General features: G+C 43.7%; 1 protein-coding gene across 1 annotated transcript in view; it reads left to right on the forward strand.

The window, feature by feature from the left end:
- LOC126260729 (JNK-interacting protein 1) overlaps window positions 1-25,803 on the forward strand; it is a 380,152-nt gene that overhangs the window by 216,017 nt on the left and 138,332 nt on the right. Inside the window, exon 2 of the mRNA XM_049958067.1 lies at window positions 24,827-25,140. Coding sequence (XP_049814024.1) covers window positions 24,827-25,140 — 314 coding nt within the window. The remainder of the gene's footprint in view (window positions 1-24,826; window positions 25,141-25,803) is intronic.

Below are 25,803 nucleotides of genomic sequence, written 5' to 3' on the forward strand. Positions count from 1 at the left end.
ATGGCTGTAGAACGACCCATCACGCGTGTTGTGCAACTTAATGAGTACTTTTTTTATTCGTCGTTCTTTATTCTGTGTCGAACCAGGACTTCGACGGAATTTTCAGCTTTATTTGACCACAATATTTCCATTTATTGTGTTTCGTTTGTTCATATTCTTCTTCCCATTCATGTCTTACTATTCTATATTACGTATTCTTCTCGTATGACGGTGGCAGCTTTATATTTTTTCAGTGCGTTGTTGTTAGCGGCGGTCCTCGCTAAGTAATGAACTATTTGGTTGTATTTAATGTTACCGTGTCGCTTGACAACGTAAGTTTTACGTTAGTCCAGACATTTCAGATTTACTTGGTGGCGTTAATAATACTACTACTACTGCATTAGTTTTTCTGGCGTGGACTGGAAGCTGCATATCTTGGACTGAAACAAGGTTTTACACCACGATAAATTTTTTTTCCACTGAAGCTCTGCAAGTAATGTGAAGTTGCAAGCATAGCTGGGAAAAACGAGATGTGTCATTGGAAAGAAATGTATGCCTCCAACATGCTGCTGGAAAAAAGCAATCATGCAGTTTGCTCTGCAATTTGTATGAAAGTGCTATGAAAAGAAGTGGCACTTCAATACTTTCAGATATCCTGAACACACTTTATTTTATTTCCAAAATCACCCTCCGAGTTTCGACATTGCGTTATATTCAAAGGCTACAGAATGTAAAACTGGTGTTTTTCAACTTACTACTGTTATGTCAATCATAGAAGTTTTTTCAGTAGACACACACTGTATCTTGTCAACATTCTCAACGAGGAGACAACTACAAACGGCTACCAAGGAAAATATACACACTTAACAAAAGTTTTGCATCACCCAGGTTTCCAGAACTCCTGAAGATAGACGTTGACTGTGGATATTGTGTCACAGACACAGTCCCTTTGACTGTTCAGAGATGTCACTAAACCCGCCCAAGGATGTAAACAACCATGCATGTACAGCGCCTATTAGACGGAGGGGGTCCGACAGCCGATCAGTTCCAGTCATTCCATTAGGAAGGAGGTACACGGCTCGTGTTCTTTGTAGTTCAACCATGCCTAGACGGTCAATACCGCGGTTCGATCGCGTCCGCATTGTTACTTTGTGCCAGGAAGAAAAAAATGGTTCAAATGGCTCTGAGCACTATGGGACTCAACATCTTAGGTCATAAGTCCCCTAGAACTTAGAACTACTTAAACCTAACTAACCTAAGGACATCACACACACCCATGCCCGAGGCAGGATTCGAACCTGCGACCGTAGCAGTCCCGCGGTTCCGGACTGCAGCGCCAGAACCGCACGGCCACCGCGGCCGGCTGTGCCAGGAAGGACTCTCAACAAGAGAAGTGTCCAGGAGTCTCGGAGTGACCCAAAGCGATGTTGTTCGGACATGGAGGAGATACAGAGAGACAGGAACCGTCGATGACATGCCTCGCTCAGGCCGCCCAAGGGCTACTCATACGGATTATGGCTCGGAGGAACCCTGACAGCAACACCACCATGTTGAATAATGCTTTTCGTGCAGCCACAGGACGTCGTGTTACGGCTCAAACTGTGCGCAATAGGCTACATGATGCGCAACTTCACATCCGACCTCCATGGCGAGGTCCATCTTTGCAACCACGACACAACGCAGCGTGGTACAGATGGGCCCAACAACATGCAGAATGGACCGCTCAGGACTGGCATCACGTTCTCTTCACCGATGAGTGTCGCATATGCCTTCAACCAGACAATCGTCGGAGACGTGTTTGGAGGCTACCCGGTCAGGCTGAACGCCTTAGACACAATGTTCAGCGAGTGGAGCAAGATAGAAGTTCCGTGCTGTTTTTGGGTGGCGTTATGTGGGGCTGTCGTACGCCGTTGGTGGTCATGGAAGGCGCCGTAACGGCTGTACGATACGTGAATGCCATCCTCCGACCGATAGTGCAACCATATCGGGAGAGTACTGGCCAGGCATTCGTCTTCATGGACGACAGTTCGCGCTCCCATCGTGCACATCTTGTGAATGACTTCCTTCAGGATAACGACATCGCTCGACTACAGTGGCCAGAATGTTCTCCAGGCATGAACCCTATCGAACTTGCCTGGGATAGATTGAAAAGGGCTGTTTATGGACGTCATGACTCACCAACCACTCTGCGGGATTTACACCGAATCGCCGTTGAAGAGTGGGAGAATCTGGACTAACAGTGGCTTGATGAACTTATGGATAGTATTCCACGACGAATACTGACATGCATCACTGCAAGAGAATGTGCTACTGGGTATTAGAGGTACCGGTGTGTATAGCAATCTGTACCACCACCTCTGAAGGTCTCGCTGTAAGGCGGTACAACGTGCAGTTGGTTTTCATGAGCAATAAAAAGGGCGGAAATGATGTTTATGTTGATTCTATTCCAATTTTCTGTACAGCTTCCGGAACTCTCGGAACCGAGGAAGCGCAATTTTTTTATGTGTATACTAGGAACCAGGTGGACGTAAACTGATAGGCGGGACTGGGTACGTGATACACGCCGGATTTGTTTGTTAACAACTACCTTCGTCATCATTATACCGTATAAAACAATTTCATCCTTAAACAATTCATGGAAGTAACTTTATGTTGTTTTACAAATAGGTAATTTTTTACAAAACAATGCGCAACGGTGTTTATTATTATTATTACTATTCGATAATGATACAGTGGGCGCTACGAAACAGGAGGAAAATTGCCTATTGAAAATACGCTTGCTTTTTTCTGTATTTCATACACTGTAAGTTGTCAAGAATTATGCTTGTTAACATAGAATGTGCCTAATATAACATGGCGCCGCCCAGCGGCCCCTTTCACTGTTATTTTCGGCCGTTCAAAAAAATGTGTTACACGTTGTTTTCTGAAAAATACCATTTTGTAAAACATTATAAAGTGATATACATGAATTACTTAAGGATGAAATTGTTTTATACGATGTAATGATGGAAAAAATTAGTTGTGGACAAAGACATGCAGCGTGTACCACGGCTAGCGATTTACTCCCCTCGGTTTCTCATTTGTTCCCTGGTAGCAGTTTTCAGTTATCTCATGATTAAGAATGTTAACTAGATACAATGTATCTACTGAACAAACTTTTGTGACTGATACGACATTGGTAAGCTAAGAAACCATATTCTATTCACTGTGCTATGTCTTTAATCAGTGATGAAATTATCATATTTTCATATCTTTTGATACCAGTTCTATATTGCATTTTACAGCCTTAGAATATGACGCAGTGTCGAAATGAGTAAGGCGATTTTGGAAATAACAAAAAGGATGGTCAAGACGGGTGAAAGTACACTCCTGGAAATTGAAATAAGAACACCGTGATTTCATTGTCCCAGGAAGGGGAAACTTTATTGACACATTCCTGGGGTCAGATACATCACATGATCACACTGACAGAACCACAGGCACATAGACACAGGCAACAGAGCATGCACAATGTCGGCACTAGTACAGTGTATATCCACCTTTCGCAGCAATGCAGGCTGCTATTCTCCCATGGAGACGATCGTAGAGATGCTGGATGTAGTCCTGTGGAACGGCTTGCCATGCCATTTCCACCTGGCGCCTCAGTTGGACCAGCGTTCGTGCTGGACGTGCAGACCGCGTGAGACGACGCTTCATCCAGTCCCAAACATGCTCAATGGGGGACAGATCCGGAGATCTTGCTGCCCAGGGTAGTTGATTTACACCTTCTAGAGCACGTTGGGTGGCACGGGATACATGCGGACGTGCATTGTCCTGTTGGAACAGCAAGCTCCCTTGCCGGTCTAGGAATGGTAGAACGATGGGTTCGATGACGGTTTGGATGTACCGTGCACTATTCAGTGTCCCCTCGACGATCACCAGTGGTGTACGGCCAGTGTAGGAGATCGCTCCCCACACCATGATGCCGGGTGTTGGGCCGGCCGGAGTGGCCGAGCGGTTAAAGGCGCTACAGTCTGGAACCGCACGACCGCTACGGTCGCAGGTTCGAATCCTGCCTCGGGCATGGATGTGTGTGATGTCCTTAGGTTAGTTAGGTTTAAGTAGTTCTAAGTTCTAGGGGACTTATGACCACAGCAGTTGAGTCCCATAGTGCTCAGAGCCATTTGAACCATTTGAACCGGGTGTTGGCCCTGTGTGCCTCGGTCGTATGCAGTCCTGATTGTGGCGCTCACCTGCACGGCGACAAACACGCATACGACCATCATTGGCACCAAGGCAGAAGCGACTCTCATCGCTGAAGACGACACGTCTCCATTCGTCCCTCCATTCACGCCTGTCGCGACACCACTGGAGGCGGGCTGCACGATGTTGGGGCGTGAGCGGAAGACGGCCTAACGGTGTGCGGGACCGTAGCCCAGCTTCATGGAGACGGTTGCGAATGGTCCTCGCCGATACCCCAGGAGCAACAGTGTCCCTAATTTGCTGGCAAGTGGCGGTGCGGTCCCCTACGGCACTGCGTAGGATCCTACGGTCTTGGCGTGCATCCGTGCGTCGCTGCGGTCCGGTCCCAGGTCGACGGGCACGTGCACCTTCCGCCGACCACTGGCGACAACATCGATGTACTGTGGAGACCTCACGCCCCACGTGTTGAGCAATTCGGCGGTACGTCCACCCGGCCTCCCGCATGCCCACTATACGCCCTCGCTCAAAGTCCGTCAACTGCACATACGGTTCACGTCCACGCTGTCGCGGCATGCTACCAGTGTTAAAGACTGCGATGGAGCTCCGTATGCCACGGCAAACTGGCTGACACTGACGGCGGCGGTGCACAAATGCTGCGCAGCTAGCGCCATTCGACGGCCAACACCGCGGTTCCTGGTGTGTCCGCTGTGCCGTGCGTGTGATCATTGCTTGTACAGCCCTCTCGCAGTGTCCGGAGCAAGTATGGTGGGTCTGACACACCGGTGTCAATGTGTTCTTTTTTCCATTTCCAGGAGTGTATTAAAGTTTAGTTTGCTTTTTTTACTTGCTGCTCTTCGATGAATACTTTTGTTTGAAAGTAGAGAACGTCGTCTGCTGTAATTATTTCGCGGTACTGATAAACGGGATGAAAGATTATAGCGTGCTTTAGGGTGTACAGCCGAGTTGTGAGTTCCATTTTTACGCACGACATTTCGACTTTGTGAGCTGTGTTGGTAAGCGTACTGGCTGGCTGTGGGCTGCAACCAGACAGTGCAGCACAGCTGGCGTTCACACCAGTATTTGTAGCCGAGTTCGACTCCCGCCACACGACCTTTGACGCTAATTCGTTATTTGGAGTCCCTACTGTTATTCCATGAAACGCACATTCTCTCAGCGTTTTCTGGCTCTGCTGGATGATACACCCGGCAAGACCTTAATAAACTGCATGCCACACTTCAAGCACCGCTTGGTGTGTAACCTCCTCCTTCTCATGTTAGGCTTCCCAACATCTTCATTTCGATGGACTTCTTAATTAATTTGTCCAAGAACTTGAGTTTTGCACTATGATGTTGGTCTCACTGCATTTCGTTTCAACATTATATTCCAAGCAGCACTCGGCGACAGCTTGAAACTAATCAGGTTGAAACTTGTTATCTAAAAAACTTGTAATTCAAAACTGTGTGACTTTTAAATTCCGACTACAGAGTCATCTACGTACTCTGATCTGAATTGACCTTTATTACTCACTTTTTGAAAAGGACATTATCTGTGTAAATCACGTTCGCCGTACATGGAGGCAATTACTCTAAACTGAATCTATCTGTAAATGAAACTGAAGTGAAATAATGGCTATCAACAGTACACATAATGGCTTCATCGTCAAACAATCACCATAGATTGGCTAAGTGCTGCGTTTTGAAAGTGTGCGCTGTTATAAAATGCATCTGCTGAATTGTTTGAAAATTTTAAATATGAATACAATGCCTAACTTCATCTCACAAAGTCTGTTTAGCTGTTTGCCACGGATAACACAGCTCTGCTGTGTAATATGGAATGATGAAACGCCTAATATGAAGTGACGAAATGCGTCCACTTGAAATAAATCGCTGAGCGGCAAATTGCCTTACTAATTGGTTTCGGCTACTTTTGGCAAATTAGCTCGAACGCTGTCAGACAGGGAGAAGCTCGCCGAAAAATAACAACACCTACAAACAGTGTTCCGAAGGAATGGGTACTCAGTTAGCCAAACGAAGTGGACTTTGCAGTCGAAACCAACATCGTCCGAGGAAGACGCTGAGACTGAGAAAGAATATCAGTAACCAAGAATTGCGTATCTGCCATATGCCGCCCCAATCTCCGGAAATATCGATAGGCTCCTACGGAAACATGTAAGCTATCGTATCTCATTTTCGTCAGCAAAAATGAGAGTCTTCTTTGTAATGTCAAAAACGACAACGGTTTCCGAGAACCGGGTGAGCACTGCACTGCATGCTAATGTGGCATGTCTTACGTGGGGCAGACCATCGAAGAGACGTGCAAGGAACATCACCGACACAACCACTTATAACAACCGAACAACTCAGCTGTGGTCGAGAACTGCGTCGAATATAATCATGAAATGAAATATGATGATGTATTTCTACACAACTTTCTACAAGAAGTGTGACTGAATGAAATTTAAAATGTTTGACACCACAAACGGCCGTCAAGCCAAAGTCGATAAAACAATGAAATTTTGCAGTGAACACATGGTGTGTTTTGGGGCGATCACTCTGTTTTTAAAATAATTTAAAGCCACGATCGCTTCAACATCGTTTACTAGATGACCGGTTTCAGCACTCTGAAGGAGCCATCATTGGATCTGTGAAGGTATAACATAGCAGGTTTGACGGAGGGCTTACATGAGTTAACTATATACATTACAATTATTACAGAACCACATACCTGAAACGTGGTTTCACATTTATAAAACCATATGGAAAATTAAAGAGACCTTTGGAGAGAAGAGAACCACTTGTATGAATATCAAGAGCTCAGATGGCAACCCAGTTCTAAGCAAAGAAGGGAAGGCAGAAAGGTGGAAGGAGTATATAGAGGGTTTATACAAGGGCGATGTACTTGAGGACAATATTATGGAAATGGAAGAGGATGTAGATGAAGACGAAATGGGAGATAAGATACTGCGTGAAGAGTTTGACAGAGCACTGAAAGACCTGAGTCGAAACAAGGCCCCGGGAGTAGACAACATTCCATTAGAACTACTGATGGCCTTGGGAGAGCCAGTCATGACAAAACTCTACCATCTGGTAAGCAAGATGTATCAGACAGGCGAAATACCCTCAGACTTCAAGAAGAATATAATAATTCCAATCCCAAAGAAAGCAGGTGTTGACAGATGTGAAAATTACCGAACTATCAGTTTAATAAGTCACAGCTGCAAAATACTAACGCGAATTCTTTACAGACGAATGGAAAAACTAGTAGAAGCCAACCTTGGGGAAGATCAGTTTGGATTCCGTAGAAATATTGGAACACGTGAGGCAATACTGACCTTAAGACTTATCTTAGAAGAAATAATAAGGAAAGGCAAAGCTACGTTTCTAGCATTTGTAGACTTAGAGAAAGCTTTTGACAATGTTAACTGGAATACTCTCTTTCAAATTCTAAAGGTGGCAGGGGTAAAATACAGGGAGCGAAAGGCTATTTACAATTTGTACAGAAACCAGATGGCAGTTGTAAGAGTCGAGGGGCATGAAAGGGAAGCAGTGGTTGGGAAAGGAGTGAGACAGGGTTGTAGCCTCTCCCCAATGTTATTCAATCTGTATATTGAGCAAGCAGTAAAGGAAACAAAAGAAAAATTCGGAGTAGGTATTAAAATTCATGGAGAAGAAGTAAAAACTTTGAGGTTCGCCGATGACATTGTAATTCTGTCAGAGACAGCAAAGGACTTGGAAGAACAGTTGAACGGAATGGACAGTGTCTTGAAAGGAGGGTATAAGATGAACATCAACAAAAGCAAAACGACGATAATGGAATCTAGTCAAATTAAATCTGGTGATGCTGAGGGAATTAGATTAGGAAATGAGACACTTAAAGTAGTAAAGGAGTTTTGCTATTTGGGGAGCAAAATAGCTGATGATGGTCGAAGTAGAGAGGGTATAAAATGTAGACTGGCAATGGCAAGGAAATCGTTTCTGAAGAAGAGAAATTTGTTAACATCGAGTATAGATTTAAGTGTCAGGAAGTCGTTTCTGAAAGTATTTGTATGGAGTGTAGCCATGTATGGAAGTGAAACATGGACGATAACTAGTTTGGACAAGAAGAGAATAGAAGCTTTCGAAATGTGGTGCTACAGAAGAATGCTGAAGATAAGGTGGGTAGATCACGTAACTAATGAGGAGGTATTGAATAGGATTGGGGAGAAGAGAAGTTTGTGGCACAACTTGACTAGAAGAAGGGATCGGTTGGTATGACATGTTTTGAGGCATCAAGGGATCACAAATTTAGCATTGGAGGGCAGCGTGGAGGGTAAAAATCGTAGAGGGAGACCGAGAGATGAATACACTAAGCAGATTCAGAAGGATGTAGGTTGCAGTAAGTACTGGGAGATGAAGAAGCTTGTACAGGATAGAGTAGCATGGAGAGCTGCATCAAACCAGTCTCAGGACTGAAGACCACAACAACAACAACATGGACATCATGTGTATGAAGGCAGAACGCTTGTGTTTTTGGTATCTCAGTAATATGGGTTTTCATTATTCCCCATTTGGTGAGGCCTATGGGCGAAACGAGTGCCATGCCGATTGGAGCGTACGTGGAGTCACTGTACATCTTGGTCCGCATGTCATTCCCCCCCTCCTGTTTCTGTGTCCTTCGGTTTGCTTCTGACCTGGCGTTCCTTAATTCCATGTGGCTATGCTCATAACGAATGTATAGATGGTGAGAGACTTTACAGCAAGTTAATACATTCTTTTTTAGCGCTTACAATACCTAAGACCATAGTGCCTAGACAGGTAAAGCCCAGCTTACAGGTTTTAATCACTCGTCACATTGTACCTAAGTCGTGTTATGAACAGCTTTCTGTGTGCACATTCCTGACGTCCTTATATGAATACAGGTAAATTATATGTTGTTTTGTAAGGCGCTAATGGATAATGTCCGTGCCTCAGATGCTTTTACTTTGCGTTAGACGTACTTTATAGTGATGATAGTATGTACAGGAACCGCTAGAATCACAGCAGGTGAGCCTGCGCGGAATAGGGCAGTGATGATGCCGACCGTTGTTAGGCGAGCAGGGGTAGTTTCATCTGGCGACTTCAGCTTTATATTTTGTGGAAAGAATGACCATGAGAGCAGTTTTTTATTTTTTTATTATTTTTTATTGGTTGTGACAATGATTTTTGCCAGATGGTCTGCCTCATGTGCCATGATGTCCATAGGGATTTATAAATGTTAATCCACGTTTCAGGTATGTGGTTCTGTAATAATTGTAATGTATATATTTAACTCATGTAAGCCCTCCCTCAAACCTGTTACGTTATACCTTCACAGATCCGATGATGGCACCTTCACAGTGCTGAAACCGGTCATCTAGTAAACGATATTGAAGCGATCGTGGCTTTTCAATTATTTTAAAAACAATGACAGGTTCAAATGTACATAACAAGTTTCGACACACTGAGTTGTTATTTTAAAATGTAATCACAAACCTGGAAAACTGCATTAATAATTGCAACCACATTTTTTCAAATATTACGAAAAATACACTAAAATGGCTCTGAGCACTATGGGACTCAACTTCTGAGGTCATTAGTCCCCTAGAACTTAGAACTAGTTAAACCTAGCTAACCTAATGACATCACACACATCCATGCCCGAGGCAGAATTCGAACCTGCGACCGTAGCGGTCTCGCGGTTCCAGACTGCAGCGCCTAGAACCGCACAGCCACTTCGGCCGGCACTAAATGCTTCAGTTTACTGGTTCTAGCGTATTTTTCGTAATATTTGTAATAAGTGTTGTTGCAATTATTAATGCAGTTTTCCAGGTACGTGATTACATTTTAAAATGACGACTCAGTGCATCGAAACTAATTATGTAATATTGTAAAAACTTCCTTTTTTAGTGACTGTGCCTTGACGACCGTTTGTGGTGTCAAATAAACGTGTGAATATGATGAGACCAGCGCAGTGGTGCAGACACCGAGTTTCCGGGACTGCGGAATTAAAGAGTCCGTCGAAATAAAATGTCGGAAATACTAATACAGTGGGGCAGAGGTTGCAATGTGAGCAATGCTTGTGTTCCGACACTGCCTGTTAAGATATCTGGGGCTGTCTCACCGCCGAGTGGAAGTGCGTTTCGAAGTGTCAGTCCGGGTTCTGAAAAACAAGAGAATATCAAAGCGCGCAGTGAGCGTCAAATGTCCAGTTGTGTGTAAGTAGCGTCGCGAGACCAACCGTAGTTCACAATTAGGTTCAAGTCCAGGCAGCGGGTACACGTAACACAACTCCCAGCACCTGAACAATTGTGCATCGTCGAAAATTGTGCACAAAACGAAAACAACTCGGCAGAACACCTGGAAGCACATCGTCAACCAATCACACCAAGAAAACCTAACGGATCAAAGTTGTTCGCTTCCTTCAGAGATTCTGTAAAATTGCAATTAAATCTGTGAAGGTGGTACATGATTCTGGCTTCTGAGGAGAGTTTTTTCTCTGTCCATTCGTATCGCCATAAAACTTTTCGCGATCTTGTCAACGGCGCAACTTGTGGGAGTGTCGCGGAACGCAGCTCTGGTCGGAGCAGTAGAGCGCCTGAGAGACAAAGGGGAAACAGCACGGGGCGCTGCGACCACTGCATACTGCATGGGCTCTGCAGAGGCCGACTCTAATCGCAGTGAGAGTTCTTACGCGCAGCGGCATCGATCTGTTCATAGGATATTGCCTGTCGGGTTACATCGATCCGAACCGACCGTCTACTAGCGCTGTCTACACATGCGTATTGATGTGAGCCCCGTCAATAGGTTCCGTTCAGCGACCTATCTAGCAAGCCAGCAGGCAGTTGTGTTGCTAACAAGGGAACCTCCCCATCGCACCCCCCTCAGATTTAGATATAAGTTGGCACACTGGATACGCCTTGAAAAACTGAACACAGATCAATCGAAAAAACAGGAAGAAGTTGTGTGGAACTATGAAAAAATAAGCAAAATATACAAACTGAGTAGTCCATGCGCAAGATAGGCGACATCAAGATTATTAGAGCTCAGGAGCGCCGTGGTCCCGTGGTTAGCGTGGGCAGCTGCGGAGCGTCAGGTCCTTGGTTCAAGTCTTCACTCCAGTGAAAAGTTTAATTTCTTTATTTTCGCAAGGTTATGATCTGTCCGTTCGTTCATTGACGACTCTGTTCACTGTAATAAGTTTAGTGTCTGTGTTTTGCGACCGCACCGCAAAACCGTGCGATTAGTAGACGAAAGGACGTGCCTCTCCAATGGGAACCGAAAACATTTGATCGCAAGGTCATAGGTCAACCGATTCCTACACAGGACAACGCATCTGACATATTCTATACGACACTGTTGACGGCATGTGCGTCACATGGCAGGACTATGTTGTCGACCCACCTAACTTGTACATTTGGCGAATGGGTAAAAAGATTCTTCTACCTTACCCGATTTCGGTTTTCTTGTGGATGTGATAATCACTCCCAAAAAAGTGATGAAAACATAAGAGTTTGTCACATAAACTGAAAATAAAAAATTAAACTTTTCACTGGAGGGAAGACTTGAACCAAGGTCCTCTCGTTCTGCAGCTGCTCACGCTAACCACGGGACCACGGCGCTTCCGAGCTCAGCTTAGCCTTGATATTGCCTATCTTGCGCATGGACTAGTCAGTTTGTATATTTTGCTTATTTTTTCGTAGTTGCACACAACTTCTTCCTGTTTTCTCGATTTATCTGTGTTCAGTTTTTCAAGGCCTTTCCACTGTGCCAACTTATAACTAAATCTGAGGAGGGTGCGATGGGGAGGTTCCCTTGTAAGAATGTGTGGACGATAGTCAAGTGTGGCATAGCCTGGCAGCTAGAAAAATAAGAAAGGATGTTAGGCTGTAGCTTTAAGTCCAGTAAAGGTCGAGGTCATTAGAGACGTAATACGTATTGTCAACTGGACGAGAAACGGGAAGAAAATCAGCCTGGGGCCTAGCGTAAAGAACCATCCTGGCATTTGCCTGAAGGGATGGAAAGAAGAGATACGAATATTTAAGAGACGTACGTTTACAGGTGCTGTAATTGATAAGACCACATGCCACGTCCTAACGTAAATTAACATTCTTCAAAAATTCTGTACACAGAGCTAATTCAACCCGCTGAGTTCACAGAACAAGAACGAAGAAATGAAACCTCCTAGACAAATAGCGATGGAAAATGGTTTTCACGCAGGATTAATAGAGGGAATGGATGCAGTGGTAGGGCACACAAACCAATAAAACGAAAAAACGCATAAATGTAGAGTAATGCAATTTTGAGGAACTATCTCATAAAAATTGGTGACGTTATTTAGCAACAAAGGGGTGAAAATTGCACTCAGGACGGATAACAAACTGGAGCAGATGCGCAAGCATAAGACTGCCACAGAGGAGAAATGGACGACGGGGAAAACTGGAGTTTATGAAAATGATAGTACGTGTGAAAAACAGGGAGAAACTTTACAGTAAGAGCTTAATAATGAAGAGAGTGATTCATCGGCGGTGGCGATGCACCTCAAGAGCGAGCAGCATTCGCTGGGCTACATCACAGACAGCATGAGGATATTACACTTGAGGATAAAGAATGATTCTTTAATTTAGAGGAAATGGTGATTTTTAAAATTTTGTTCTTGTGTTTTGAGATTGAAAATACGGTCCAAGTAGGCTCTATTCTGTTTATTATCAGTGCATTGGCCAATTTCAACGTTGAATAATTCTCAAAGACATATTTTAAGCTTCACGCTTCATTCCATATTATGATACATCGCTGCTACGTGTGGACAGGTATACATTGTATACGTATTACGAGAAGTACGATGTATACCAGTCCATATGTAGCAGCGATGTGTTAGAATGTGAAATGAAGCGTAGAGCTTAAAATATGTGCTTGGAAATGACTCACGGTTGAAACTGGCCAATAGCACGTATAATAAATAGAAACAGCCTACTTGGGCCACGCTTTCATTTTCAAAGTGGAGACTTTTTGCGCATTAAGAAAGAAATGCGTTAGTGTGTTAAATTAGAAGACTGAATTGTCGAAGGGACATCTCTGGGCTCGCTTTAGTGATATCCTGCTTGGGAAGCAGTTACCAACTTATATGAAATAGCAACCTTAGGATTCGTCTCTTCTGTCGGCCATTTTATTTGGATGCATACGTTGCAGCATTGGTGTCGTATTGGTTTTCAGAATTTACTAGGCGTTGACAAATAATGTGCACATATTTTATGACTAAGCGTTCATCGTTGGGAACCATGACATATACGTAGCAGGAAAGTTATACAGGATGACACAGAATAAAGGTAATGTTTGAAATGAGTAGTGGCAGCCATAGGCAAGTGGCAGCACTGAGGGTTCGTGACAGTTAACGAGTAAACAGTCCGCCATTTCAATAATCATGAATCAGTGGAATGGACAACAGCGTGCGTTAGCCATAAAAATGTTTTATAAGAACAATAATAGTTTGGTAGCGGCGCATAGGAAGTTTCGACGTTTTAATCATTTAGGACGTCATGATGCCATTCCGTCGAAACAAGTGATAAAATGTTGGGTTAATAACTTTGAAGAGACTGGATCTGCCCTCAAGAAGAAAACGACAGGACGTCCAAGAAGTGTGCATTCTCCATCGAACGTTGATGTTGTATGCGAGTCTGTCTTACTGAGCTCACGGTGCTCAATTTGTAAGGAAGCAGCAGTGGTTGGAATGTCCCAGGAGAAATCTTCATCTTGATTTAATATTTCGTCCGTACAACCTACAGATGGTGCAATAATCGAAGGACAACGATTACCGGTTACGATTAGGATTCTGTCAATAAATAATAACAAAAATAAACAATGATAAATTTCTAAACAAGTTGTGGATGTCAGATGAGGCTCATTTTCATCTCAAAGGTTATGCGAATAAACAGAGCTACTGTTACTGGGCAAACACAAATCCTAATGACGTTTATAAGCGCTCTTTACACGCTAGTAAAGTGACAGAACGGTGCGGTGTTTGTGTTTCATCACATGGGATTATCGGACCGTATTTTTTCGCAAATGAACAGCAAAACACAATAACTGCCAGTGCCGATCGTTACTTGGAGATGTTAAGAACTTTCGTTACACCTGCTTTGAACAACTTTCCAAACGTTCAATAAGCCTGGTTTCAACAGGACGGAGCGACATCACACACTGCGCGGCAATCAATGGCATATTTGCGAGAATTGTGTGATCTCACGATTCTGTAGCATTCCCTGGCCCCCTAGATCGTCAGATTTATCCGTTTGTGGTTTTTTCTTGTGGGGCTACCTCAAGAGCAAAGTCTACACGACTCGACCAAAAACCCTGGATGAGTTAAAACAGAGAATTCCGTATGCAATCACAGAATCCCAGCTGAGATGTTGCAGCGATCAATGAGGAATCTCAACAGCAGATTCCACGATTATATTCATACAGGAGGACGCCATCTAAAGGACGTAATTTTTTAAAAATGATAAATGCCATCAATGTTTCGTAAATGGCAAAGTTGGGAGGTTTCAATTATTATGAATGCAATTCCTTTCCTTCATCACTTCTAGCTTTATTGGATTGTGGAAATGGTCCCGTTTTTCTGTGTCACCCTGTATTTTTGGTCGGTGAAAGCGACTGCCTTTAGTTTTGAACTGTGCATTGAGAGTACGAGGTGCATTCAAGTTCTAAGGCCTCCGATTTTTTTTCTCGGGACTGGAAAGAGATATAAACATGCGCATTGTTTTAAAATGAGGCCGCGTTCATTGTCAATACGTCCCAGAGATGGCAGCACCATACGGCAGATGGAATTTTACCGCCAGTGGCGAGAATGAGAACTGTTTTAAATACTTAAAATGGCGACGTTTTCCTTACTTGAACAGCGTGCAATCATTCGTTTTCTGAATTTGCGTGATGTGAAACCAATAGAAATTCATCGACAGTTGAAGGAGACATGTGGTGATGGAGTTACGGATGTGTCGAAAGTGGGTTCGTGGGTGCGACAGTTTAATGAAGGCAGAACATCGTGTGACAACAAACCGAAACAACCTCGGGCTCGCACAAGCCGGTCTGGCGACATGATCGAGAAAGTGGAGAGAATTGTTTTGGGGGATCGCCGAATGACTGTTTAACAGATCGCCTCCAGAGTTGGCATTTGTGTGGGTTCTGTGCACACAATCCTGCATGACGACCTGAAAATGGGAAAAGTGTCATCCAGGTGGGTGCCACAAATGCTGACGGACGACCACATGGCTGCCCGTGTGGCATGTTGCCAAGCAATGTTGACGCGCAACGACAGCATGAATGGGACTTTCTTTTCGTCGGTTGTGACAATGGATGAGACGTGGATGCCATTTTTCAATCCAGAAACAAAGCAGCAGTCAGCTCAATGGAAGCACACAGATTCACCGCCACCAAAAAAATTTCAGGTAACCGCCAGTGCTGAAAAAATGATGGTGTCCATGTTCTGGGACAGCGAAGACGTAATCCTTACCCATTGCGTTCCAAAGGGCACTACGGTAACAGGTGCATCCTACGAAAATGTTTTGAAGAACAAATTCCTTCCTGCATTTCAACAAAAACGTCCAGGAAGGGCTGCGCGTGTGCTGTTTCACCGAGACAACGCACTCGCACATCGAGCTAACGTTACGCAACAGTTTCTTCGTGATAACAACTTTGAAGTGATTCCTCATGCTCCCTACTCACCTGACCTGGCTCCTAGTGACTTTTGGCTTTTTCCAACAATGAAAGACACTCTCCGTGGCCGCACATTCACCAGCCGTGCTGCTATTGCCTCAGCGATTTTCCAGTGGTCAAAACAGACTCCTAAAGAAGCCTTCGCCGCTGCCATGGAATCATGACGTCAGCGTTGTGAAAAATGTGTACGTCTGCAGGGCGATTACGTCGAGAAGTAACTCCAGTTTCATCGATTTCGGGTGAGTAGTTAATTATACAAAAAATCGGAGGCCTTAGAACTTGAATGCACCTCGTATAACGAGCTGTTCTAGGCGAGGTTTATGTTTGTACGTTTTTACTTCCGACGGTGTCTAGTGGTAAAGAAGCTTTAAGGTATGTTAAACCGCAGGACGATATATCTTTATATGGTTGCCAGTATTTGTAGTACTGCGATTTATTGATCGGTTTCCTTGTTTTACATGAAATAGCGTAATCCCAGAACGTATTGTGCTAAAAATTTCACACAGTTGACAACTGGTGGCGTAACGTTCTCAGTACCGCATTAAGTACAGCGCAGAAAAACTTATTGAAATATTCCGAGCTAATGTGCCATTCTACGAATGTCCAATTTGCACCGGACTCGCTACCGACTGAAGTAAAATTTAATTTCCGCATGTTGCCGCACTGAGCACAATTGGCCATTGTCGGTTTCTCTCGTCGACTATTGCTATATGATTGCTATCAGCTTGACTTACTCGATCAGCAGGCATGTAAGAAGCCGACTAAGGATCTCAGCAGCGGAATCATCTTATATGGTTGATTTAAAAAAAAAGCTCCTCACTCGAAGGGAGCGCTAAGAAAAATCTGTTCAACTTATACTACAACGGAGGTCACATGGGTTGCCGAGGAAATACAAGAACATCCTTCCGCTAATTAGTCAACTTGGTGCCGGTATTTCTATTCTCCGTGGGGCTCAGTCTCTTCACTGACTTCGAGGTGCCTTCCGAAAGTATATTCTGTTCGGTAATAAAAACAAAACTAATACAGATACCGAAAGCTATTTATCGGAAAAAACTGCGAATCTTAAGCTGTCTGTCTTCATAGCTCTCACCATTTTGTAGGCACTTTCCATGGTGTAGCAAAAGTTTTAGTGTGCCTTAGTCATAGAATGTCGCCATTTGTGTTGTCAACAGTGTGCTAACATATTCTTTGAACTCTCGTCATCGATACTGAATTTCTTACCACCAAGGACAGTTGTCAGGTGCAAAATGTGATGGAAGTCGCTAGGGGCGATATCAGAGCAGTACAGAAGACGGCCAAGACACAAGTTCTGTGGAAAAGTTGTCGTCTCTTGTTCGCAGCGTGAAGTCGCACATTATCGTGAATTTAAAAAATACCGTTTGTGAGTTTCCCATAGGGCTTATTTTGTGTTGAGCAACATACGAGTAGTTTCATAAGCGTTACATAATAAACATTTGCATTGATTGTTTCACCTCGCAACAAAAAAGCACCAATAGAAAAACGTGTCCAATCCCGAAAGATAGTGCACGCAACTTTTCGCCGTGTTAATATTTGCTTAGCTTTAATCTTTACTGGTGGTGCAGTACATTTCCATTGCGCTGATTGTTTCAATTGAGGGGTTTCATAAGCGACCCAAATCTCATGTCCGGTCACTGTCTTGCTTAGAAAATCATCGCCATCTTTGTTGTAATGTATAAAAGGCAGGAAGCTGTACAGATACTGTTTATTATGCTGTTCTGTAAGAGTTTTTAGCCCCCAACGAACACACAGTTTTCGAAAATTCTGTTTTCCACAAATAATTTCATTAAATGACCTTGTAATTTGCGGAAAGTTCTTAGAAACATCAGATACTGCACACTTACCGTTCAACTACAGGAACCATTTCTTCACTAACCAACATGAGTGCCAACTCCTTTCGTCGTCGTTCACTCGATCTCTCCTTCACTGAACTCTCGGACCAATCTCCTTACCTCTGAATCACTCATCGTCGCATTTTCTTTGAGAACTTCGAAATCTATACATATTATAAAAAATGGATGTACATATATGTGTCTCACATCTCCTCCTAAACCATTGGACTGATTTCAACCAAACCAAACGTGCGTGGTACACACACCACTTGCTGTCTGGAAAGAATCGTTGCGGGGGTAAGAACCACCTACCTATTAAAGAGGTGGGCTTGGAAAAGCAGAGTAGCCCACGACTCACGAATAACGTTACTTTAGTCATCGAGTATTTGAGAATGAGGGCGATTAATGACTTGCAACAAACTTTGCACATAATTTCGAACCTTCCCAAACTATTTCTCGCTAACAATCCCTACAAAATGATGAAAAGAAAGAAGTTTATCGCTTACTACGTTTTCTCTGTTCAAGCAGGCAAACTGCCCTGCGTTTTAATTTATTACTTCTTTAATATTATCTATGTTCCCGACACATTTTGCAGACAGTTTTCACATGCGGCACTAAATGTACCAGCGAAATTATATCATTTTAAGACACATACATTGAAGCGCCAAAGAAAATGGTATGGGCATGCGTATTCAGATACAGACATATGTAAACAGCCAGAATACGGCGCTTCAAGTGTCTGGCGCAGTTGTTAGATCGGTTACTGTTGCTGCGATGGCAGCTTATCATGATTTAAGTGAGTTTGAACGTGGTGTTATAGTTGGCGCTCGAGCGATAGGACACATCATCTTCGGGGTAGCAACGAAGTGGAGATTTTTCCGTACGACCATTTTACGAGTGTACCTTGAATGTCAGGAAGCCGGTAAAACATCAAATCTCCGACATCGCTGCGGCCGGAAAAAGATCCTGCAAGAACGGGACCAACGACGACTGAAGAGAATCATAAGTGCAACCCTTCAGCAGATTACTACAGATTTCACTGCTGAGCCATCAACATGTGTCAGGGTGCGAACCATTCGACGAAACATTATCGACGTGGGGTTTCGAAGCCGAAAGCCCACTCGTGTATCTTGATGCCGCCTCTGTATTAGCTATAATATCCTCCATAGGAATTTTAGATGGAGTAATTGCAACATTTCCTCCTTTCGAGAGAACATAAATTTTTTTCTTAGATAATTGCCTTTCCGACATATTAATAACCACGCGAGAATCATCTGTAACTGGTGTTTCCTGTCTGACCTTCTGTAAATTCTCGAACTTCTCCTTCTGCCTGTTAGAAGACACTTCCGCACTTAGTTCCGTAGATTTAAATGTTAGTCTGTCCACCTTATTCCAATCAAACTGCATTGCTAATAAAATTCCGTGTAGCTGTGGGAAGGTTCATATTGGAACAACGAAAAGAAGTGTCAATACCGGCTTAACCGAACACAAAGGAACTGTCGTCTGGGACATACCGACAAATCAGCTGTAGCGGAGCATGTTTTTAAAGACGGAGACCATGAAATAAAATTTAGTGAGATGAGCGCGATAGCCAGTACATTGCATTATTATGCACGTATATATAGGGAAGCTAAGCGATTCAAAAACACCACAATAATTTTAATAGAAAAGAGGAAGGCTTTAAGTTAGACAAGATATGGTGGGCGACTCTGCACTAACGACGTGACAATCGATTACATAGGCCAACAATGGAAAAACATTTTTGCTAAAAATACCTTAAACTTATATTTTTTATGGTGGGATATCCAAATATGATGCTTAAAAAACTGTATCATCCACCATTTCTTCACATTTTACAGTTAAATTTGTTAAATTCAGCGATTTTTAAAGAATATAACAGCTTCTATACAGTTGGAATAATTTAAAAAGGAGGTGTAATGAATGTAGATGACGTTGGTAGCACTACTGAAAAACACTTGCTGGCAAAGAAATTTCGATTCTCCTTTCGTGTTAATAGATGGTGTTTTGTTTACTGTCTACCTAACCTCACTTTCCCGTTTCCTGTACATGTGCTGAGTACAATGTCTAATCGTGGTTGTAAAAACTCTGCTGACAGTTTTTGTTATATTTGTAATTAAAAAACACCAAATAAACATTAAAGATTTTGTGCAAAAGGTTTATGTATCATACTTTGGATTTAAACTTGGTGATCAAGATCAATCTTGCGTGCTGCATAAGGTATGTTATGTGTGTGTTATAGATCTGAGAAAATGGTCGAAAAAGTTGTTAGGACATGAAAAAGACCCAGAATATGTTTATATTATAGCTACAATGTTAAAGAAGTTGAAAAATTTAGGATGTTTAATGAGCCTGAAAGTTAACTTTTTGAACAGTCTCCTTGATTACTTCCCAGACAACATGGGATATGGGAGCGTTTTCACCAGGACATTAAAGTAATGGAAAACCGCTACCAAAGCTGCTAGAACACCAACATGATGGGGGACTACTGTTGGTCACTTCACTGAGAAGTTCAGCAAGCGACTCATCATAGAAAAAGCTACAGAAGAAGCCTCAAAGAAAAAAGAGAAAGAAAGCACAAACCAATTCCAGCTAACAAGTGAAACCTCTATTAACACATATCATTGTTTTAAGTAGCTTACTGTAAATACAAACCATGTTTATGTTGTAACAAAGCATTTCATTAATTTCCCTGTTTACTGTGTAGCATAGGATTTTTATACTATATAATAAAAAAGCATATTCCTCGAAAACTATGGGTGATACAAAAAGAACTAAGGCTAGATTTGGATTCTGCTCATAAAAATCTATAAATATCAGCTATCAAAGTAAAAAAAAATGTTTTTAAAAAGAAATTTTCTTTGGCCTGTGTTACCTTCAATCGAGAATAATGACATTGGTCAGAGATAGACTTACAGTCGGCCCCACGTGACGTATGGTGGTGCCCTCTATGCATGCTCAACAGCCTCGCAGTCAGTCGTTGACTCACCTCGGAAGACGTTGCCCGCAGTTGGCAACGAAACGTCAGGAAGAATAAGTTTAACAGGTCGACCACGGCCTCTCAGCCCGTAAGTTATAACTAATGAGTACCCACATACACCACTGGATGTACCTGCAACATTATATCACTCTACAGTGTACAGTTCAGGAGATGCAGCTTCATAAACATCGAGCTACGTGAAAATGAAACTGCAGGGTGAATTTCGGTGGAGATACAGGTGAAATATGTGTACAAATACGTGTGAAATAAATTCTGAAGGTGGCAGGGGTAAAATACAGGGAGCGAAAGGCTATTTACAATTTGTACGGAAACCAGATGGCAGTTATAAGAGTCGAGGGGCATGAAAGGGAAGCAGTGGTTGGGAAAGGAGTGAGACAGGGTTGTAGCCTCTCCCCGATGTTATTCAATCTGTATATTGAGCAAGCAGTAAAGGAAACAAAAGAAAAATTCGGAGTAGGTATTAAAATTCATGGAGAAGAAGTAAAAACTTTGAGGTTCGCCGATGACATTGTAATTCTGTCAGAGACAGCAAAGGACTTGGAAGAGCAGTTGAACGGAATGGACAGTGTCTTGAAAGGAGGATATAAGATGAACATCAACAAAAGCAAAACAAGGATAATGGAATGTGGTCGAATTAAGTCGGGTGATGCTGAGGGAATTAGATTAGGAAATGAGACACTTAAAGTAGTAAAGGAGTTTTGCTATTTAGGGAGTAAAATAACCGATGATGGTCGAAGTAGAGAGGATATAAAATGTAGACTGGCAATGGCAAGGAAAGCGTTTCTCAAGAAGAGAAATTTGTTAACATCGAGTATAGATTTAGGTGTCAGGAAGTCGTTTCTGAAAGTATTTGTATGGAGTGTAGCCATGTATGGAAGTGAGACATGGACGATAACTAGTTTGGACAAGAAGAGAATAGAAGCTTTCGAAATGTGGTGCTACAGAAGAATGCTGAAGATAAGGTGGGTAGATCACGTAACTAATGAGGAGGTATTGAATAGGATTGGGGAGAAGAGAAGTTTGTGGCACAACTTGACTAGAAGAAGGGATCGGTTGGTAGGACATGTTTTGAGGCATCAAGGGATCACAAATTTAGCATTGGAGGGCAGCGTGGAGGGTAAAAATCGTAGAGGGAGACCAAGAGATGAATACACTAAGCAGATTCAGAAGGATGTAGGTTGCAGTAGGTACTGGGAGATGAAGAAGCTTGCACAGGATAGAGTAGCATGGAGAGCTGCATCAAACCAGTCTCAGGACTGAAGACCACAACAACAACAGGTTAAATACATGTGAAATATATTTTACATTTGCGTATGCAGGCAAAGCTAGGGGTAAAAAGCGCATCCTAAGCTTCTGGAACGATTGAAACAGGAAAGGAATACTGTGGGGGAAAGAACCATCAGCCTGCTATTTGGGTGAGGAGGGTGATGTAGAGAGAGGATGGCGAGGAAGAGATGGGCAGAGAGGGCAAAGGAGGATACAGGCACAAATAGGGCGGAGTAAAAGATGGAAGAGGCAGGTAGGAGGGTATGGACAGAGAGAGGGGAGGAGAGGAGGTAGCTAGAGAAAGGAAAGAGGAGGAGATGGACAGAGGGAGAGGGGAGGATGAGATGGACATAGAGAGGGGGAAATGTCTAAAGAGGAGGAGGAGATGAAATTGGAGAGAAGAGGAGGAGGAGGAGGATGGGATGGACAGAGGAGCCGATTTACAGAGGAGGAGGAACTGATGGATAGAGAGAGAGAAGGAAGAGGAAGCAGGTGAATAGAGAGAAGGCTAGGAGGAAATGGACGGAGATGGGCAGGAGGAGATAGAAACAGAGTGGAGGGTGGCAGCAGTGGACAAAGAGGGGGGGGGGGCGGAGGTGGACAGGAAGGGGGTGAAGGAGGAGATGGATAGAGAGAGGGGGGGGGGGGAAGGAGAAGATGGACTAACGGAAGTTTGGAAGAAACTAATATGCAGGCAATGTCACGTGTTCGGCTAGTCTGTCAGGAAACATCGACTGGTTTAGTGTTCTTTGCATCCAGAAAACGAAATGCGGATGGAATCTAACAAGTGGCGAGAGTTTGAATCAACTCTGCCATTCTAAGAAAGTACTGCACAGTATAAACAACATACAGAGGATTCAAAATGCTGTCATCTCCTTCTGCTTGACCAAAAGCAATTACTGCGTGTGCACTGTGCTGCGACTGTAGCGCGTAAAGAAACTTACCTTATGGGCTTGCATGCAAATCCCATCCCAAGTGACGTCACTCGGTCAGCATTTTAGATGCACTTGGTTCCTGGCAGTCTCCAAGATAGGTACAGTGCACGTGTTGAGCAATTCAACGTCTTTACTTTCTTACTAATGTGAATATTCAGACAGGCATTAGACCTTCATATCTTTATTATTCTTGGAGAATCAAGTTTGCCTATATCGCTAGCACACTAGCAATTTTTTTCTTTATTACTATAACCGGTTTTGACAGATCTGCACTGTCATAATCGGATCTTGAAATAATATTAGGAATGTCACAATATGATTCTGTATCAAATAAAACATGACAGGGAACATCGGTTTTGACAGATCTGCACTGTGATCATCGGATCTTGAAATAATATTAGGAATGTCACGTAATCATTTTGTGTCAAATAAAACATGACAGGGAACATCAGCATTTCAGAAATAAAACACACAGTCAAACATACAACATGTTGTGCTGATGTCCCAGCAAAAACTACTAGTTTCCCGTCATAGTAATAATAAAAAGAAATGCTAGTGATCTTGGCAAACTTAATTCTTCAAGAATAATATAAGTTTCAGATCGCCCCCAATTTCAAGCACATACACTGATAAATCAAAACATAATGACAACATGCTTAATACCTTGCTTGTGCGGCTTTGGAACGAAATACATCACTGATTCTGCGCATGAAGGATCCGACAGTTTATTGGCAGATGTGTGGGGGTATGTGGCATTAGATGCTTACTCACAGGTCACGAAATTCGCGTAAATAACTGGCTGCTGATTTGCGTACGTGGTGATGGCGCCCGATAGCGACCCAGAAGGGTTCCATAGGATTTACATCGGGTGAATTTGGTCGCCGAGACGCTTCTCAAACCACTGTAGCACAGTTCTGGCTCCGAGACACAGTTATACTGCTGAAAGATGACATCGCCATCAGGGAAGAAATCAGGCATGAAGGGGTGCAGGTGGTTCGCAGCTTTCAGCGTGTATTCGATTACTACCACAGGTCCCATGCAAGCGCAGAATGTCTTCCACAGCATAATACTGCTTGCACCAGCCTGCGCCCGTTGCGCACTGAACGTTTCGAGCCGCCGCTCACCTCGATGACGGCGATTATGGAGACGACCATCGACCTAGTGTAGTAAATGTGATTCATCCGAAGAGCCGACACGTTCCCATTGACCGACGGTCGAATCCAGATGGTCAATGCGCACTGCAATAGTAATTGACGGTATCGTTGGGTCAACGTGTGAACACGTAGGGGTGGTCTGCTACGGAGCTCCACGTTCAACAATGTACGATGAATGATGTGCCCCAAAAAACTTGTGCGTGCACCGGTATTGAACTCTATCGGCAAAGATGCCACCAATCACCATCTATTGTACTCTACAGAGCAGGCAAACCTCCGAACCACACGTTCTGCGAAGAGTCTGTCCTAGTAGATGCTCGTGTCTGTAGCACGTGAACATTCGACCAGCCTCTCTGTTTTCGAAATACTCGTTCACAGGCTCTGCTTAATAATAATCTGCCCTTTGTCAAAGCTGCTAATCTCAGTGGATTTCTCCGTTAGCAGTCCGTGTCTGCGCCGCTTACATACTTTCGTTACTGCGTCACGCGCCCGCAGTACCACCAGGGACATCCAACGTCGCGTTGGTCAGTGGTCATAATGTTTTGGCTGCTCAGTGTACTTAATATTTTTGTCCAAACAGTATTGTCGCAACGCTAAATTAAAAAGATGGTTGTTAACGGCAGTTTCGATCAAGGCTACCATTCCTAGGCAACCAAGCGGGAAGTGTGTTGGGAAAGGTTGAGAGCAGTCGGTCTGGCTAGAGGTACGTCGCCGCTACACAGGGCTGCCCTGTTTGCAGGCTGGTGCACGATGTCGCGCTGGACGACGAGTCTGCGTCATCGCGCAGCGACGGCGAGGACGACGGCTCGGCGTGCGGCAGCCCCGGAGAGCAGCCCGCCGCGCTCGCGCCGGCTGCTGTCGCCGCCCCCGCCCCCGCCCCCGCCGGCGCGACGCCCGCGCCCGGCGCCGCCCCCGCCGCCGCCCCCGGCTCGGCACCTCAGGACTCGCCGCCCACGCAGCCGGTGAGCGGCGCGCCGCCCGCCCCCTGGACGGACGCCCACCGACCCGAGCGCCGCCGACGGCGCCTGCCCGAGATACCCAAGAACAAGAAACGTGAGTCCGCCATTGCGAAACACGTTTTGCTGTGCGACTGCGCAACGCTTGAACAGTAAAAAATGGCTGAGTCCGTATTCTAGCTATCGAGAAAAACTCAGTTGTGTATTTTCATTATTCAATCGCATATAATGCAAATAGCTTGTATGACAACATTTATTTTATTACGATCTCCCAGATTTTCTCTTTGTCATTGATTAATAGATTAAAATACTACATTTAAAAATTGATGAGCCTCACCGAAATTTTAGAAAAATGTTTAAAGTGAATACCTGGATTGCTGGAAAATAACTTAAATATATTCAACACTCGAAAAAATCAATATTAAACCCACAAAATTATGAAAACAGTCCCAATTGAATGTGAAACAATAGGTCGTTGCCGAATGTAGTCCCACAGCTACATCGAAAAAATATATCGGTGTACAGTTGCGATGAAACTGGATAGTATAGGATATCTTAGCACATGTTCCAAAGACATTCTATTCCAAAATTACTAAAAACAAACAGAAATTGCTTTGTTCATCGAAGACGTGCTGCCACTGTGATAAACAGCTTTTTATAAGCGCATGCTGCTACCTACTGGGAACATGCAGAAACGGAAGCAAATGATGCACAGAAAGCACGTGGTGCAAAGTTTATCCCACAACCACGCACATCGAGT

This window comes from Schistocerca nitens, chromosome 5 (genome assembly GCF_023898315.1).
Source record: "Schistocerca nitens isolate TAMUIC-IGC-003100 chromosome 5, iqSchNite1.1, whole genome shotgun sequence".
Classification (NCBI taxonomy): domain Eukaryota; kingdom Metazoa; phylum Arthropoda; class Insecta; order Orthoptera; family Acrididae; genus Schistocerca; species Schistocerca nitens.